Genomic DNA, 17574 nt, shown 5'->3' with positions numbered 1-17574 from the left:
CCTCATATTCTGCCTCATTGTTGGAGGAATCAAAGTGAATCTGGAGCACATATCTGAGCTTATCTCCTCTGGGGGAAACCAGGACAACCCCAGCACCGGAACCATTCAACATCTTAGAGCCATCGAAAAACATGGTCCAATGCTCCGAGTGAACTTCAGTCGGCTGCTGTTGTTCAATCCACTCGGCGAGGAAATCTGCTATCGCCTGGGACTTAATGGCTTTCTTTGCCTCAAACTTGATATCAAGGGGAAGAAGTTCAATCGCCCATTTGGCCACTCGACCAGTTGCATCTCTGTTGTGCAAAATCTCTGATAGTGGAGCGTCGCTGACGACTGTGATGGAATGGTCAGAGAAATAATGAGCAACCTTCTTTGTGGTCATGTATATTCCATACACAAGCTTCTGATAATGAGGATATCTCTGCTTGGATGGAGTCAAGACTTCAGACAAATAATACACTGGGCGCTGAACTTTGAGAGCCTTTCCTTCTTCTTCCCGCTCGACCGTTAGCACAGTACTGACGACTTGTCCTGTGGCTGCGATGTAGAGCAACAGAGGCTCTTTGCTGATTGGAGCAGCAAGCACCGGCTGGGTGGAGAGCAGAGCTTTTAGCTCGGCAAACGCTGCATCAGCTTCTGGAGTCCACTCGAACTTGTCAGCCTTCTTCATCACTCGGTAAAGAGGCAGTGCCTTTTCACCGAGTCGTGAGATGAATCGACTTAATGCGGCCAAGCATCCAGTAAGCTTCTGGACATCGTGCACTCGCACAGGGCGTTTCATTCAGAGAATAGTGCCAATCTTCTCTGGGTTAGCGTCGATTCCCCGTTCGGAAACGAGAAAACCGAGTAACTTGCCACCAGGAACTCCAAATGTGCACTTTGATGGATTGAGCTTGATATCATACCTTCTGAGGTTGGCAAATGTTTCGGCGAGGTCAGCGAGCAGGTCGGAACCTTTTCGTGACTTGACAACAATATCATCCATATAAGCTTCCACATTCCGACTGATTTGGGTGAGTAGACACTTCTGGATCATTCGCATAAATGTGGCTCCGGCATTCTTGAGGCCGAATGGCATGGTGATATAGCAGAAGCACCCGAATGGAGTGATGAAAGCTGTTTTTACCTCATCGGGCCCGTACAGACGGATCTGGTGGTACCCGGAGTAAGCATCTAAAAAAGACAACCTCTCGCATCCCGCGGTCGAGTCAACAATTTGATCTATGCGAGGGAGAGGAAAGTGATCTTTTGGGCAGGCCCGGTTGATGTGCTTGAAATCAATGCACATTCGGAGCGACTTGTCCTTCTTAGGAACCATGACGACATTAGCGAGCCACTCGGAGTGGAATATCTCTCGGATAAATCCTGCCGCCAACAGTCGAGCCACTTCTTCACCGATGGCCTTTCTCTTCTGGACGGCGGACCGCCGAAGATGCTCTTTGACTGGTTTTGCAGACGAGTCGACTCTTAGGCGATGCTCAGCCAGTCCCCTGGGAACACCTGGCATGTCAGCGGGCTTCCATGCAAAAATGTCCCAGTTCTCACGGAGGAACTGGATGAGCGCTTCTTCCTATTTTGGGTCGAGTGTTGTGGAGATGCGGGTCGGAGCTGCTTCGGGGTCGGTCGGGTGAATGTGAACAGGCTTCGTCTCACCGGACGACTGGAATGCAGACTCTGTGGCGGGCTTCTTGGATCGCAGTAAGTCACTCGGATCTACGTTTTGCTTGTATTCTTCGAACTCGACCGCTGTCACTTGGGAATCGGCAATCTTGGAGCCCTTCTGAAAGCACTCCTCCGCCTTTTTCCTATCACTGGCGACAGTGATCACACCTTTGGGACCGGGCATCTTCAATTTGAGGTACACGTAACATGGTCGAGCCATGAACCGTGCATAGGCTGGTCTCCCCAAAATGGCATGATATGCACTTTGAAAATCCACGACCTCAAACGTCAACTTTTCTTTGCGAAAATGCTTCGAATCACCAAACACTACGTCCAAAGCTATCTGGCCGAGTGACTCGGCCTTCTTCCCTGGTATAACTCCATGAAAGCTCATGTTACTAGTGCTCAGTCGGGACATCGGAATGCCCATACCTTTCAGTGTGTCTGCATACAGTAAGTTCAGCCCACTTCCACCATCCATCAGCACCTTTGTCAGTCGAGTGCCTTCGACAACTGGATCGACCACCAAAGCTTGCCTCCCGGGGGTGGCAATATGAGTCGGGTGATCAGATTGGTCGAATGTGATGGGTGTTTGAGACCACTTCAGATAATTTGCCTTTGCTGGGGCAACCATGTTCACCTCTCGGTTAATCACTTTCAGTCGACTTCTGCTTTCCACATCTGCAAAGATCATCAGAGTGGAGTTGATATGCGGATATCCTCCCTCACTGTCCTCTTTGTCTTCAGCCTTGTCCGACTCCTTCTCCTTGTCCTTAGACTGTTTTCCCTGAAACTGCTGGATCAGGAGTCGACATTGGCGAGTGGTGTGCTTTGGGTAAATGATATTCCCCTCTTCATCTTTCTTCGTGTGAATGTGACACGGCATATCCATCACGTCGTTCCCTTCTTTATCCTTTACCTTCTTGGGGTTCCAGGATCCTTTTGGTTTCCCCTTAAACTTTCCTTGAGTCACGGCCAGAGCCTCTCCAGGAGCTGCCGGTTCAGCCTTCCGCTTCTGTTTCCGACTGGTGTTTCCTTTTTCCGACTGACTCGGCTTGTGCTTGCCGCTTCGGAGTCGGTCTTCTTCTTCGCCGTTGGCGTACTTGGTAGCAATCTCCATCATCCGACTCAAGGTCATGTCACCGGTTCGACCAAATTTCAAACTCAGTTCTCTGTTCTTGACGCCGTCTTTGAAGGCGCATACTGCCTGATGATCAGAGACATTCTCCACAGTGTGGTGCAAAGTGATCCACCTCTGAATATACTCTCTGAGAGTCTCATTAGTTTTCTGCACGCAGACTTGCAACTCTGTCAATCCCGCTGGTCGCTTGCAAGTCCCTTCAAACGTTCTGACGAACACTCGGGACAGATCTTCCCAAGTGTAAATGCTGCTAGGAGGCAATTGAGTCAACCATGCCCTGGCAGAACCTTCCAACATGAGGGGCAAATGCTTCATGGCCACCTCGTCGTTCCCACCACCGATCTGAACTGCCACTCGGTAGTCTTCAAGCCAAGTTTCAGGCTTAGACTCACCAGTGAACTTGCTGACTCCTGTTGCCAACCTGAAATTGGGGGGGATAACTGCGGCTCTGATAGCTCTGCTGAAACATTCAGGACCAGAAACATGTACTCGACTGCTCGTGAGCACATCTCTGTCGAGTGCGCCTCGATGGGCTCTGTTCCGGTCGACCAACCCTTGCACGATAATGGATCGCGCGTCGAAGCCTGGCTCTCTGGGGTCAACTGGAACCCTACGCCCTGTACTGTACTGACGCCTATCCTCTGGCTGCCGAGGAGCGTAAGACCCACCCCTCGGAGGGGAAGAGGGCACTCGACGCCTATCATCTCGGTCGAGTCTGTCGCCATATTGATCTCGCCGATTCTCACGCCCTTCGCGCCGCGGAGGCGATCTGGGGCTGTGAGCCGACTGAACCGTATTCACAGTGACAGATCGACTGTGAATTCTGTTGCGCGACTGAGACACGGCTGAATTCTGATCTCCTGCTGCCCGGAGCAGATCCCTGATCTGCAGCAAACCTCTGCCAGCTTCTGACTGCGAAGGCTGAATGGACTCTGCTATACGGGTCGCAGCTGCTAAATTCTGAATTGGGGTTCGATATACCTGAGTCGGCGGGAAGAGTTGACGTCGACTGGTGTCGGGAACTCGTTGCCGCGCGCGCTCGTCGAGTGCTCGCTGAAGGTTCTCCAGTCGAGTGCGCTCGGCCAAATTGGCCAGACGCGCCTCCTCCAAGGCACGAGCCTCGGGGGTTTCTCCTGCGATGGGAATACGCAGGGGATCCTCGTTCCTGCGGTGAAGCTCTTCTCTTTGCAGAGAGTCGAGTGGCTCGGGCTGGTACTCTTCGTAGTCTCGTGCAGGGTCGCCGCCGTCACCTGCTCCACCACCACGGGCGAAGCCAGGAGGGCTGTGGGGCCCGTCGACCATCAAGATTTCCGCCGCTGGATCACTGCTACCGCACTCGGATGCAGTCTCTCCGGAGCCAGTCGACTGATCGAACAAGCCGTAGAGAGATTCGTTAGGCTCGATTGCCGCAACTTGTGTAGTGGCCGATTGGCGAGCCACCGTGTGACTCACCCATCGCTGAAGCCTCGACCGGCCTGAGCGCTTGCGCTGGCGGGAGACCGGGAGGGTGGACGATGGAGGAGCCGACCGATACTGGGTCGACGGTTGCCGCAGCAGAACGCCGCGGACACATGCGCGAAAATGCGTCGCACCGCGGACGGGGAGCGCATCTACGTCGAGTGGAGCCTCCTGGAGCCATGCGGAGTCGTCGGCGATGAAGGTGAGAGTGCCGAGACGGATCTCTTGACCCTCGACCAAAATTCCAGCAGACACCATGATGAAAGTACTCGGAAGAATCGCAACTTCTCCACAAAATCGCTAAAACACCTACCCCACGGTGGGCGCCAACTGTCGTGGTTCTAAGCCTGACAGTAGAGTGGGGGGTAGGTATGGAGAGGCAAGGTCCTAGCTATGGAGAGGTTGTAAGCACAAAGGATGTACGAGTTCAGGCCCTTCTCGGAAGAAGTAACAGCCCTACGTCTCGGAGCCCGGAGGCGGTCGAGTGGATTATGAATGTATGGATTACAAGGTGCCGAACCCCTCTGCCTGTGGAGGGGGGTGGCTTATATAGAGTGCGCCAGGACCCCAGCCAGCCCACGTAGGAGAGGGTTTAAGGTGAGTTAAGTCTGGGGCGTTACTGGTAACGCCCCACATAAAGTGCCTTTACTATCATAAAGTCTACTTGATTACAGGCCGCTGCGGTGCAGAGTGCCTCTTGACCTCCTGGTGGTCGAGTGAGTCTTCGTGGTCGAGTCCTTCAGGCCAGTCGAGTGAATCCTTGTTGGTCGACTGGAAGGCGACCTCTTCTAAGGATGTCCTAGGGTAAGTTACTTGGAACAGGTCCATGACCCTACCCTAGGTACATAACCCCATCACTGGCATTATGGCATTCATACCCCACTTTGTAACATAGGAGGTGAGGGGGTGGCGCACTCTATATAAGCCACCCCCCACCACTAGACTTGGGGGGTTCTTTCCTTCCACCTCTCTCTCTTTTCACCATTAGTCTCAGGACTTAGCTCAGGCATGGGGATCCGTTCCTCTCTTCCACACACACACATTGTAATCTCCGGATACATACTAAGATAAAACAAAGCCTCTCCGGAGCACGAGACGTAGGGTTGTTATCTCCACCGTGAGAGGCCCGAACTCGTTAAAACCACCGTGTCACCCATATGCATCTCGATAGATCATGCTCCGTTATCCTACCACTATTCTACTGTCAGACTTAGAACCACGACACCTGCCGTACTCAACAAGGTCATCCAAAATCTCACCCAGGCTCTCGTACTTGAAGACAAACCCTTCCCCAACAATCTTCTGTGACGAAATGCACACTTTCGATTGCTCGGGGCACCCACGAAATCTACAGAAAACACATGTCGTCAATAGCTCACCGTCACCGCATGAACATGCATGCATGTGGAAGATTTGTACTTTTTTCGTCTCGTATCTCAACTTTGTACTAAACGCGAGACACTTATTTTGAAACAGAGGGAGTAGTACACACCGATCGGCATTCACATTGTATTGCAGGTATTTCTGTGCCATGAGACCAGCAAGCTGCAAGATGGTGACATTGTGGCTGCGGCAGATGTACCTCCCAGACGAGGACTCGTTCTCGGCGACGAACACCTCGGCGCGATCGAGATCCTCCACGTGGGTTATCGACACGGTGCCGGTGACGGATTGCAAGCCTTCCAAGATGGCCAACTGCGCTTCATCACCTGAGATATATAGACACGTCACCGGTCAATCGGGTTATAATGGAATGCCAAAATGATAAACAAATAGCCATATGAAATGTCTTCTATCGGTCTCTCCAAATTTCAGCAAGTAATATGTGAAAATAAGCGACTACTCAAGATCATAGCTTCTTTGTTGAATCTTCCAGTCTGTAAACAAAAAAGAAAGGAATGCTTGCAGGGATGCTCAACACATATGCCTCGATCACTCACCTGACAACAAGGAGAGGGTGACGGGAACGCTGGATGCTGCTTTGGAGACCGGCGCCGCGCCCAAGGTGAACACGGGCAACACGGTGACGAGGTCGATGCCGTTCTCCTCCGCGAATCTACTCGCCGCCTTCTCCGCGAGCACCTTCGACACCGAGTACCCCTGCGACATGAACGCGGAGGACAAGATACCAGGGTCAGCCCATGGCAGGTGTCGTGTTCCTAAATCCCAACCCAGTGAAACGCACGTACCCAGGTTGGTGGCTTGTTGGCCCTGAGGTACTCGACGTCGGACCAGGAGCTCTCGTCCAGCACGTGTCCGTCGCCCTGCAGCGGCCTCCTGGATACCCCGGCGGTGGACGACGTCAGCATCACGCGCTTCACCGTCCCTGCCCTCGCGCAGGACCTCATGGCGTTGAGCGTTCCTTGGACAGTGGCTTCGACCTGATCTCTCTGTTGTCACCATCACCGTAGCAACACAAAGCACACAGTAAGTTATACTTGTCCCTCAAGAGGAAATAAGCTGACATAATTGGGATGCCGAATGCTAAAATGACAATTGCCATCAGAGGGTAATAAGGATCAGAATTCAGAAGCTCTCTACCTGACAGAGGGGCGAGCAACATAATGATTGCGTTCCAACCCACTAACTACACATCTACACTACCATCACAGATGTACGTGAAAACGAAGCTTGGTGGAAAAGTCAGTTTACCTCCGGATCTGCCGACATCAGGTTCAGAGGAGCGGCGACGAGGAAGACGTAGTCGCAGCCGGAAACAGCTTGGTCGAAGCTGCCTTCCTCACTCAGATCGGCACGGATGATCTCCAAGGGGCCAAGTCCTTGCAAGTCCTTGAGATGGGAATTCTTCTCCGTGTCATCTGCAGCGACAAATCACAGAATCTTCAGTTGGGGGCGAACCTTGGGAGCACAAAAACTCGAAGCAATTTCAGCAAAAGATTTGGTAGGCATGCTTTCCTGGCTGAATTTACTGAAGATGAAACTGGAAAGAATAGTCAGGAATCCAACCGGGGTCTCGGACGGTCGTCTTGACAGCGTAGCCTTTCACAAGCAGCAGCTTGATGAGCGCTGAGGCGATGTAGCCGCTCCCTCCGGTGACGCACGCCGTCTTCCTTCTCTCACCCGCCGACATCGCCGCCGGCCACTACTCTAGTGTCGCGATCCAGGGAGGTTCCTCTGCTCTAGTCTGGTCTGGTCTGGTTGTTGCCTTGTTGGCACACTGCGAATACCTGAGAACCCGCATATATCCCCTCGGTGCAAGGAAGATCCTGTGTATACAGACAGACAAGCTGCGGGCCAGTGGTAAATTATCGTAGTACGAATCAATGAGAGGAGGTCCTTTTGGTAGATGAAAATGACCAGCATATTATGTAGAGTCACTGTGAGAAAGTGACGGGTAGCTTTGGTTGGTCATTTGCCTTATCTTAAAACGGGACGAAACCTGTTTCGAGAGCTTTGGTTGGTCGATCTCAACAGCGAGCTACGTTCAGTAGCACGTGATGTTGGCGATATTTTTATTTTTTTCCTTTTTCTTAGAAAACATGCTTCGTGAGAGATGAGATTTTTTTTATGAGAAAATGGTGAGAGATAAGATGGGCTAGCAGTTCTCCCCTTCCGGGATGAAATGGCCGGTGTTTTTTTTCTCCTCAGTTTTCCTTTTTCAGCTTTATTTTTTGAAAATTTCATTTCATTTATTTTATTTTCTACTCCTTTTTACAATTTCATTTTTGTATACAAACAATTTTTACCAAGGCACAAATATGGTTCTCGACAGTGACATGGAAATAGTAATCTCATTTTCATATATAAGATAAACACAGGCAAGAACTAAACAAACAGTACACGCAACATTTTACCAAGATGTGCTCTCGGCGAGAAATCGAGAAATCAAGCATAGCCATCAACATTTTTACATGTTTTGTGCCCTTAGAAGGAATGGTTTATTTTGCAAGTGCATAAAGATCGAGAAGTCCACCATGTCATGATGGAAAGATTCCTAGGGTCTTTGTTGTGCACGACGACATCATGGTATATCTCATCTAAATTCTTGTACCTGTACTTGAATCCCTCCTTGATGAGCTTGTTGGACCAGTCGCTGACCATTGGCTCCTCCAGAAGCTATGAGGGACCACTGAGTGCACAAACTACACTTCTTTGCACATCAATACTTCCTCCGTTTCAAAATAACTAAAGTTGAGTCATCTATTTTGAAACAGATGGATTATATGAGAACATATTGCATGTACTCCCTCTGTAGACTAATATAAGAGTGTTTAGATCACTACTTTAGTATTCTAAATGCTCTTATATTAGTTTACGGAGGGAGTATAATTTTTTTCGAACAATGAAGAAAAAAACTTCATCCCATCTTAATGATAGAAAATATGCTTAATTAACATTATGGAAAGTACTTAAGGTTAAAACCAAAACAAACATCCACATCAGTCGTTATGTAACATGACAGCTTTGAGGGCACACATGGCCGACCTGACACACAACAGAGACGCTCACACGCTAGGCAAGCATCATAGTCAATAGTCCCCACAAACAATTGTGACTTCACCACTGACAACCCCACGACAGCTCTTGTAAAGCTACGCTAAAATTCGGTAAATAATTGTCCACAAGCACCGAGAACATGTTAGCTCTGATTCTAAAGACCAAGTAAGAGGGACGCTGCTTCGGTGCCATAGCTGCATGTGCCTTTGGGTCAATGACATGTGGGCCCAGTCCAAGTAAGAGGGGGTGGGGGTGGGGGGGGGGGGGACAATGTTGCTTCCATGAAGGATCGTCGAACCGGATTATCCGTCGACTGTCTTAATCACCACTTGGAAGCCACGGAACATTACAAATGTCCATGGAGATTCATATCAATATATGACCCCTTTTCTTTCTAGGAGTGATGACGAACCAGCATATCAATATTTTCTTATCCGGTTATATTTTTACAGATTTGATGTCTAGATCAGATGGTTCTCGATCGTGACATGGAAATAGTAATCTCATTTCTTGCGAGATAAACACAAACAAGAAGGGCAAAACAAAGCTACACGATTTTACAAGCTCTGCTCTCGGTCAGCAATCATGAAACTGAACTTAAGCACAAACATTTCACACATTTTGTGCTCTAGCCTCTAGGAGTAGAGGATAGATTTATTTTGCAAGCGCATAATCCCGTACTGAGATCAGTATTTAAGGAGTCCCAGGGTCCTGCCGTACACGACGAGGTCGTCGTATATCTCGTCCAGGTTCTTGTACTTGTACTCGAACCCCTCCTTGATGAGCTTGTCCGACCAGATGCTCACCCTCGGCTTCTCCGGAAGATGACCAATGCTGCAAACCAAACACAAGCTCACGACTAGTCAGTGCACACAAGCTTCGTAACTCGTCTAGGTGGGCAGTTGAGTACGTACCGGTCGTCGTTGATCTCGTACTGCGGGTACTTGGCCGCCAGAAAGTGGGCGAGCGCCACGGCGGTGGTGTTGAGGGTGCAGACGATGTACCGCCCGGACGTGGCCACCTCGGCGGCGAATATCTCGGCGCGGCACACGTCGTCGATGTGGACCAGCGGGATCGACCCGGACGCCTTCTCGATCAGCTCCAGGTTGTCCACCATGTCGTCGTCGCCTGAAGTGAGCGATCCATCACGCGCGCCACGTTATACGGAGTATATAGCACGCGATCACGGCGGGCGTAGCGTTGAAACTTGGAACAGAGACGCGGAGAAGAACGGGGCTGAAATCCGGACGGAGGCCTCACCGGAGAGCAAGGAGAGGACTTCTGGGACGCTGGTCTTCACCTTGGTCGCCGGGGCCCCGCCGACGACGACCACGGGGCACACGGTGACCAGGCTGAGGCCCTTCTCCTCCGCGAACGCCATCGCCGCCTTCTCCGCGAGCACCTTCGAGGCAGGGTACGCCTGCAGCAACGCCAAGACAACACGTAGTTACGGCGTCGTTCCAGACTCATATGCTACGTTCCACTGATTGATCCACCGACCGTACGCACCCAGGTACCGCTCTTGGTGGCCCTGAGGTACTCGACGTCGGACCAGGAGTCCTCGTCCAGGACGTGGCCGTCGCCTTCCAGCGGCCGGCTGGAGATGGCGGCCGTCGACGATGTCAGCACCACGCGCTTCACCGTCCCCGCCTTCACGCACGACCTCATCACGTTCAGGGTTCCTTGAATCGCTGGCTGGATCACTTCTTCCTGACATCACCCAAATTAACGAATTAAGAAGAGTATATGCTGATTTGTCTCCTTTTTCCAAAAAGAATGAAAGAAAAGAAGAACAGTATGCTGATTTGTGACAGACATGCCATCATGGTGCACATTCACACACTGTGACAGTGACACAAGCGCACACACGAAGAACAAAGTAAACGCTGAGACTGGAGTTTGTGGTCGTGTACTTGATTACCTCGGGGTTCTTTGGCATGAGGGCCACCGGAGCGGCGACGAGGAAGGCGTAGTCGCAGCCGGCGACGGCGTCGTCGAAGCTGCCCTCTTCGTTCAGGTCTGCGCGGAAGACCTCCAAGGGCCCCAGCGCCGCCAGGGTCTTGAGATGCGCGTTCTTCTCCCCGTCATCTGGGAATCCAAAACATCACACGAGGCATACGATCAGTTTCAGATGCCAACAGAATCGATCCCGCCACGGGTTCCATACGTGCGGCCTGATGGTTTCATCGGAGATAAATAAAGGTCTAGTAATTACCGGGGTTCCTGACCGTCGTCTTCACGGCGTAGCCCTTCTCCAGCAGCATCTTGACGAGCGCCGACGCGATGTAGCCGCTCCCTCCGGTGACGCACGCCGTCTTCCTCCTCGTCCCATCGCCAGCCGCCGCTGCCATATCGCCGGTGATCACTACTACAGTCTCCTGGGCTCCTGGCAGTAACTCGAGCACCACAGCTCTACTCCTCTGGTCGAGTGGTCAGGGAACTGGATTGTGCTCGCACCTGCACGTGCATTATGTAGAGAAGACGTGGTCGTGGCTGGTGGTTTCAGTGGTTGGGGAGCCGCGTTCAACACCACCCACGCAAGTCGATATCAGGATCAGACCGCATGATTAGGGACTGTTTTCACCTGGAGCCAGCCCTGCAACAAAAGGATGCGGAATAGAGAGAGTCTAGAGCACGGGGAGCACGAGGGAGCTGCACAGTAACCTTTTCATCCGACAAAGAATATACAGGCCGAGGAGGCGAGGACATCCAAAAGGCGTATGTGGTTTCATGATGGAGGGTGGTCAGTTTTCGTTGGTGTGCTTGTTACGAGTTTCACTGTGTTCTTCAAGTGTCGAGGATTGCTGCTGTTGTTTGTTTAGAGGGCCGCTTGAGCGGTTTCGGTGTTTCCTACTTTGCGAGTAGTCCGCATTTGGGAGTTTGTATCGGTTTTCGTCCGGTTTTCCGTAAATTAACTAGGCAATTTTTTTCTTTTTAATTAATCATGAGGCAAATATTTTTTGCCTCCGTTTCGAAAAAAAGAGGCGAGGACAAGACGATGGATTAACCATACACTAATTCTCTTCCAGGTCAATGTGTAGTGGACAGTGGTCCCGAGCGCGACGTGCTGCCAACTAAGAGATGATGACACATCAAAAAAGAAAAGAAAAAAACTAAGAGATAACGAGGACTAGAGCACGAGGTAACTATACAATTCTCAGCCTAGTCAAACAAATGAAATCAACTCAGCCTCTCTTTGTATACATAGACACATGTGTAGCGTGTATATATAACAAAGAGGGGGTGGAGGAGCATACTTTCTTTTGTATTACCTGTCAGCAATGGATAATATATTGGTGAAAAGCAAAAAAGGGAAAACAAACTGAAACATAAAAAAGTCGAGGGGGCGGGGTACAAAAATGCATAACAATAAAGAAATGTACAAGGAGAAACGATGCGGAAAAATGAAAATTAACAAGAGAAAAGGTAACCATTTTTTTAGACAAAAGGTAACCATTTTATTCCTCTTACGTTTAGTTTTACGTCATATCTTACTTCGGATTGCTAATCTTCTCTGTCTATTCTATGTCTATGTTAGTTATCATGTCAATTTTGGTTTATTTTCATGTCCTTTTCTTTCGTTCATGTTTTCTTTTCTACTTCTATTGCAGTAACCACATGTTTTTTTTTCAAATTCACCGATTGGGAAAATGTCCCGTTTTCGTTTATGTCTTTGTCCCTCTTATTCACTCATGTTGACGTGTCTTTCACACTCATGTCGATGTCTTTATCAATGTTTCTTCATAGTCATGTCGATGTCTTTGTCAATGTTTCTTCACAATCATGTCTATGTTATGTCATTTCCATGTCTAGTTTGGTTTATCTCCATGTCCTTTACTTCTTTAGATTCCTATATTTTTTTAAGTATATTTTGGTTTTGAGCATATATATCTTTTATGCTTATAAATTCATTGAGTACACTCCCCTATACCGCTGTAAGCATGTTGTGTGCCAAGTAAACCTAGTGATACTTCTCTTAGGGCATCTCCAATGCCGATCCTCAAACCTCCCGCAACCGTCCGTACCGCGTTGTCAGGACCGTGGAAGCCGTCCAACGTGGGCTTGTATCGGTCCGCGGTGCTGTCCGGACGCATTTTCTCCCGCAAACCGGAGAGACAAACGTGTGGGAGCTTTGTGGGAGTCCGGACCGCTGTCACGCCCACTTCTGACCGCCCTGGTCCACCCAAACCCCTCCTTCCTCGTCCGTGCGCGTTCCCGCCCAGTGCCAGCTGCCGCATTCATGCCGCTGTAGAGCGCGCCGCTCCACATTGAAGGCGGCTCTGGACGGACGCGACCTCTCACTGCCTCCGCCATTAAAGCGGCTCGTTGGTCGAGGGCACCGCCCACTGCACGCCCGACTTAACACACCTCCTTGCCGCATTCAAACGCCTCCATTAAACCCGCGTGAAAGCCAATAAACCTATTTCGGCCACACGTCCGTTCACGAGTGGGCCAGCATTAAACGTAACACCGGGTAAGCTCCTTCCGTCAGCCCTCTATTCAAACAAGGCCAGACGCCGAGCAAGAATCGCACCACTCTGCCGCTCCCCATCTCCTCCTTCCACTATTTTCTTCACTCTTTCGATGGCGTCCGACGAGCCGGGAGAGCAGTTGTCCAGCATAAAAGCTAGCTGGATGGCCCATCGAGCTCGTCGAATACGAGCGAGGAAGCTCGCTGCTCCACCTTCTCACCTAGCCCAACGGAGCCAGTTGCCACCCCAAGCCGTAGACTCCGGCGAGGAAAAGTAGGCCATGGGAGACGGAGACGTCTGTGTTCCATGTGGACACTTCCATGTCCCAGGTCTTACCCTTCCTCACCAGCGACCCCCAATTTCACTTACCGATGCTCACGGTGGGGAGGATACCATACATAGGGAACAACCAGGACTATGAGCATGGATGCAAGCAAAGATTTTGACTAGGTTAACTTCCAAACACTTTTGTTTAATGAAATATGTCAAAAATGTAATGAATGTGGTCTGGTTTAAATGAAAAGCATCCTGTTTGCATGAAAATCATACGGTCTCTTCAAATTCTGTTTGAAATGTAGGTGGCGTTTAGGTACACAGTTGGATGGTCGGCTCCCATATCATTGTCCATGGATGGACGTTGTGTCCTCTTTAGGGGTCCACGTTGGAGATGCCCTTAGCATGCAACTCTACATGGAGGTTGTGGCAATCTGGGGCAAAGCTATCGTGCACGATCAATCTGATCTGGGCTAGTGTGGGACTGTTGTGGACGCACCTACTGGCAACACAAATTGGGTCTGATCTGGCTCTTGGTGGCAGAGGTACGGAGGTGCTCGATGCGGCGGGCATGGCTAAGTGCGGCTCTGGTCCGCTCGATGACCTTCGAGAGGCACACCATCATTGGTGGGCATTGGGAGAAGACTCACGTCACGTCCCATTCAGGCGTTGGTCTGGCAGATCTCGAATGACTTGATCTGATAAGGCCTTGTACAATGCTAGATGCTTATGAAGGTGCTTAGAAAAATAAATCAAGCTTTTCTGAAGCACCAGTGTCTATTTCTACAGAAGAGACGCCTAATTAAGCGTCTACCCTCTACAAATAAACATAGGTGCTTAAAGAAACACTGGCTTATTTCTCTAAGCACCTACCATAAGCACCTTGTATTGTACAAGGCCTAATGAAAGGCTCCCTTGCAATGTCCCCAATCATAGGGGCACATATTTTTCCATATTTCTCTTTGTGCATTAGCCTCCTTCTAGTGGTCATCTGTTGACATGGGTACATGTGGTGTACCGTCCGATGAAACCGGCAGTGGTGGATTGCTTAGTGGTGGTACATGTGGCTTGGTCGTCAAACTTCCCATGTCAGTCTACCCAGTACCTCCCACCCACATGACAGACTATGTCCACTAGATATCCTCTTGTTTCGGAGATGGTTGTCGTGTGCTCCACATTGGCGCAATATTAGCACACTTGACGTTGTGTGCTTTGGCATATCTGGCATCTCAACAAGCGTGTGATGTGTGAGTTCAGTCTAATCCACCATTCTCGTGTTGATCACATCATTGCAGCATGATGTCTTGTCTATTACATTGGTGGCAATAACACATGGGACTTCATCTATGGTGGTGCTCTCTGAGTACCAGGTCTTCAGTTTGAGGGTGAAAAACCTAGGTCTCGCCTTCATTGGTTGTAGATATAGTGGAAATTTATGCACTATTGTTAAAAGCATTGTCTGGAGTTTACATGGTCTTTCTCTCGTGTGTGAACACCCACGATTTGGCCTATGTGGTTGGATCTGCTGATGACGATGTCAAGTATTGTGTCCTTGTTGAAGTCAGCACCATTAGGCTACCTTCTTGTCATTTGCGTTTTTTCAATGACGACAGTATTAGTTGATGTTTTGCTGCAGTGTGTTGGCTGCTTGGCCTCGACTCACATGGGTCATTTGTTCCCTTTTCCTTGTTGTTTGAGTGCACACTACTCGTCCTGACGGTGTGTATTCGTGTATTTGTATCTGCTTGATGCGACATCATAAGTCAATAAAGAGCACCCTTTATTAGTAAATCAATAAATCATCACTGTGCTAAATGTACTTATTTTTTCTTTGAGCCTTGTCTAGCCCATGTAAATAAACCATCACCATCTCATGCCATGAAATAGTTGATTGATGGGTGAGAAAAAAATGAGTGTGGCAAGAAACAAACCGATCGACTATCAATTATAAACTTGTTGTAACTTGGCTTTGACAAATGAGAAGAACACGAAAGTAACATGGGAAAAACATGGATGGCCATTAGGGTTGGTAAGCTACAAGGTCTAACAAACTTAACTTAATGAGCAGCTAACACGGAAGAACATAGAAGGTTAATTAAATAATACCGACAAGCCGTGTCTTTTGGGCCAAGATGGCTAATTGGTGTGAGAAGTGTGGGGGAGGGATTGTATGTTTGGATTAAACATATCTGCATGAGTTTCACTCTAACCAAATTGCACTACCGCACAAACCTCTATTGAGTGACGAGACCAAACCCCCTACCAGTTAACTAATGAATACCGACAAGCCGTGTCTTTTGGGTTGAGAGATTTTTGGTCAAGAGATACAATTTGCGTGAGAAACGTGGGCGTGCTCTTTGTACATTTGAATATAAAAAAAATCCATGGGAATCTTCTCTAACCAAGTTGCACTACTACAGAAACTTCTATGAGTAATGGGCCCAAGCCCCAACCAGTGACGAGTTTTGCGTCGTGACTAATGCCTCGTCACTGGTGGACACGAGTGATGATTTCAACCTACCTATGGGTAATAAAAAATTTAGGAACCATGACAAAGCTAGTTGGATGATGGCGGCACCAAAATTTAGGAAACATGTATGGAGGCACCCCATGCTCTAAGTTGGGCCCCATATGCTTGCGTCTAGTTTTGAGAAAAATCCTGAAGTGTGTAGAGACTCTAATGGGCCTCCTGGATGGACCCCAGTGAAAATAAGAAAACTACACAATAATAAAACTAACTGCTCCTCTCTCGTGTGTTGGGGAACGTAGTATTTCAAAATTTTCCTTCGATCACGCAAGATCTATCTATGTGATGCATAGTAACGAGAGGGGAGAGTGTGTACACATACCCTCATAGATCGAAAGCGGAAGCGTTTAGTAACGTGGTTGATATAGTCGAACGTCTTCACGATCCAACCGATCCAAGTATCGAACGTACGGCACTCCGCGTTCAGCACACGTTTAGCTCGATGATGTCCCTCGTGCTCTTGATCCAGTTGAGGACGAGGGTGAGTTACGTCAGCACGACGGCGTCACATGTTCAGCTCGATGACGTCCCTCGTGCTCTTGATCCAGTTGAGTACGAGGGTGAGTTCTGTCATCACGACGGCGTTGCGATAGTGATGATGATGTTACCGGCGCAGGGCTTCGCCTAAGCACTACAACGATATGATCGAGGTATGTAACTATGGAGGGGGGCACCACACACTGTTAAGAGAAACTTGTGTGTCCTAGGGTGCCCCCCTGCCCCCATATATAAAGGAGGGAGGGGGAGTCTGGCCGGCCCCTGTAGGGCGCGCCAGGAGAGGGGAGTCCTACTAGGACTCCAAGTCCTCGTAGGATTCCACCTCACTCGAGAGGGGGAAAGGAAGGGAGAGGGGGGCCGCGCCCCCAACCCATTGTCCAATTCGGACTGGGCATTGGGGGGGGGGGCGCCACCTCCTGGCTGCTGCCTCCTCTTCCACTAAAGCCCACTAAGGCCCAACAACTCCCTCGGGGGTTCTGGTAACCTCCCGGTACTCCGGAAAATACCCGAACTTCTCTGGAACCATTCCGATGTCTGAATATAGCCTTCCAATATATCAATCTTTATGTCTCGACCATTTCAAGACTCCTCGTCACATCTATGATCTGATCCGAGACTCCGAACAAACTACGGCCATCAAAACACATAACTCATAATACATATCGTCATCGAACGTTAAGCGTGTGGACCCTACGGGTTTCAGAACTATGTAGGCATGACCGAAACACATCTTCGATCAATAACTAATAGCAGGACCTGGATGCTCATATTGGCTCCTACATATGCTATGAAGATCTTTATCGGTCAAACCGCATGACAACATACATTGTTCCCTTTGTCATCGGTATGTTATTTGCTCGAGGTTCGATCATCGGTATCCTCATACCTAGTTCAATCTCGTTACCGGCAAGTCTCTTTACTCATACTGTAATGCTTCATCCCGCAACTAACTCATTAGTCACATTGCTTGCAAGGCTTATAGTGATGAGCAGTACCGAGAGGGCCCAGAGATACCTCTCCGATACATGGATTGACAAATCCTAATCTCGATCTATGCCAACTCAATAAACACCTTCGGAGACACC

General features: G+C 49.5%; 2 protein-coding genes across 3 annotated transcripts; both read right to left on the bottom strand.

Annotated features, from left to right (window-relative positions):
- Window positions 1-5371: 5371 nt before the first annotated feature.
- LOC123042234 (anthocyanidin reductase ((2S)-flavan-3-ol-forming)) lies at window positions 5372-7500 on the bottom strand. The gene is made up of 6 exons (XM_044464729.1): window positions 7229-7500; window positions 6914-7080; window positions 6451-6651; window positions 6202-6361; window positions 5754-5970; window positions 5372-5609 (listed from the first exon to the last, which is right to left on the bottom strand). The coding sequence occupies exons 1-6, from the start codon at window positions 7350-7352 to the stop codon at window positions 5444-5446; spliced, it is 1035 nt and encodes a 344-aa protein (XP_044320664.1). The 5' UTR covers window positions 7353-7500; the 3' UTR covers window positions 5372-5443.
- A 1703-nt stretch (window positions 7501-9203) lies between these two features.
- On the bottom strand, window positions 9204-11224 carry LOC123046888 (anthocyanidin reductase ((2S)-flavan-3-ol-forming)). Of its 2 annotated transcripts, none has more exons than XM_044470323.1 (6): window positions 10935-11224; window positions 10641-10807; window positions 10220-10429; window positions 9980-10139; window positions 9634-9847; window positions 9204-9553 (listed from the first exon to the last, which is right to left on the bottom strand). In XM_044470323.1, exons 1-6 carry the CDS (start codon window positions 11068-11070, stop codon window positions 9406-9408), a joined length of 1035 nt encoding a protein of 344 aa, XP_044326258.1. In that variant the 5' UTR covers window positions 11071-11224; the 3' UTR covers window positions 9204-9405. The 2 variants fall into 2 exon arrangements, with proteins under 2 accessions (XP_044326258.1, XP_044326259.1); XM_044470324.1 differs by having other exon boundaries at window positions 10229-10429.
- Window positions 11225-17574: the final 6350 nt, after the last annotated feature.

The sequence above is a fragment of the Triticum aestivum genome, chromosome 2B (assembly GCF_018294505.1).
Source record: "Triticum aestivum cultivar Chinese Spring chromosome 2B, IWGSC CS RefSeq v2.1, whole genome shotgun sequence".
Classification (NCBI taxonomy): Eukaryota; Viridiplantae; Streptophyta; class Magnoliopsida; order Poales; family Poaceae; genus Triticum; species Triticum aestivum.
The sequence above is the reverse complement of the archived record's forward strand: the minus strand, read 5'-3'. Positions and strand labels throughout refer to the sequence as shown.

Coding starts and splice junctions, on each gene's coding strand:
- LOC123042234 (XM_044464729.1), bottom strand. CDS start 7,352: ATGTCGGCGGGTGAGAGAAGGAAGACGGCGTGCGTCACCGGAGGGAGC. Junction 7,081..7,228: donor GACGACCGTCCGAGACCCCG/GTTGGATTCCTG, acceptor TTGTCGCTGCAG/ATGACACGGAGAAGAATTCC. Junction 6,362..6,450: donor CCAACAAGCCACCAACCTGG/GTACGTGCGTTT, acceptor TTCATGTCGCAG/GGGTACTCGGTGTCGAAGGT.
- LOC123046888 (XM_044470323.1), bottom strand. CDS start 11,070: ATGGCAGCGGCGGCTGGCGATGGGACGAGGAGGAAGACGGCGTGCGTC. Junction 10,808..10,934: donor GACGACGGTCAGGAACCCCG/GTAATTACTAGA, acceptor TTGGATTCCCAG/ATGACGGGGAGAAGAACGCG. Junction 9,554..9,633: donor TACGAGATCAACGACGACCG/GTACGTACTCAA, acceptor TTTGGTTTGCAG/CATTGGTCATCTTCCGGAGA.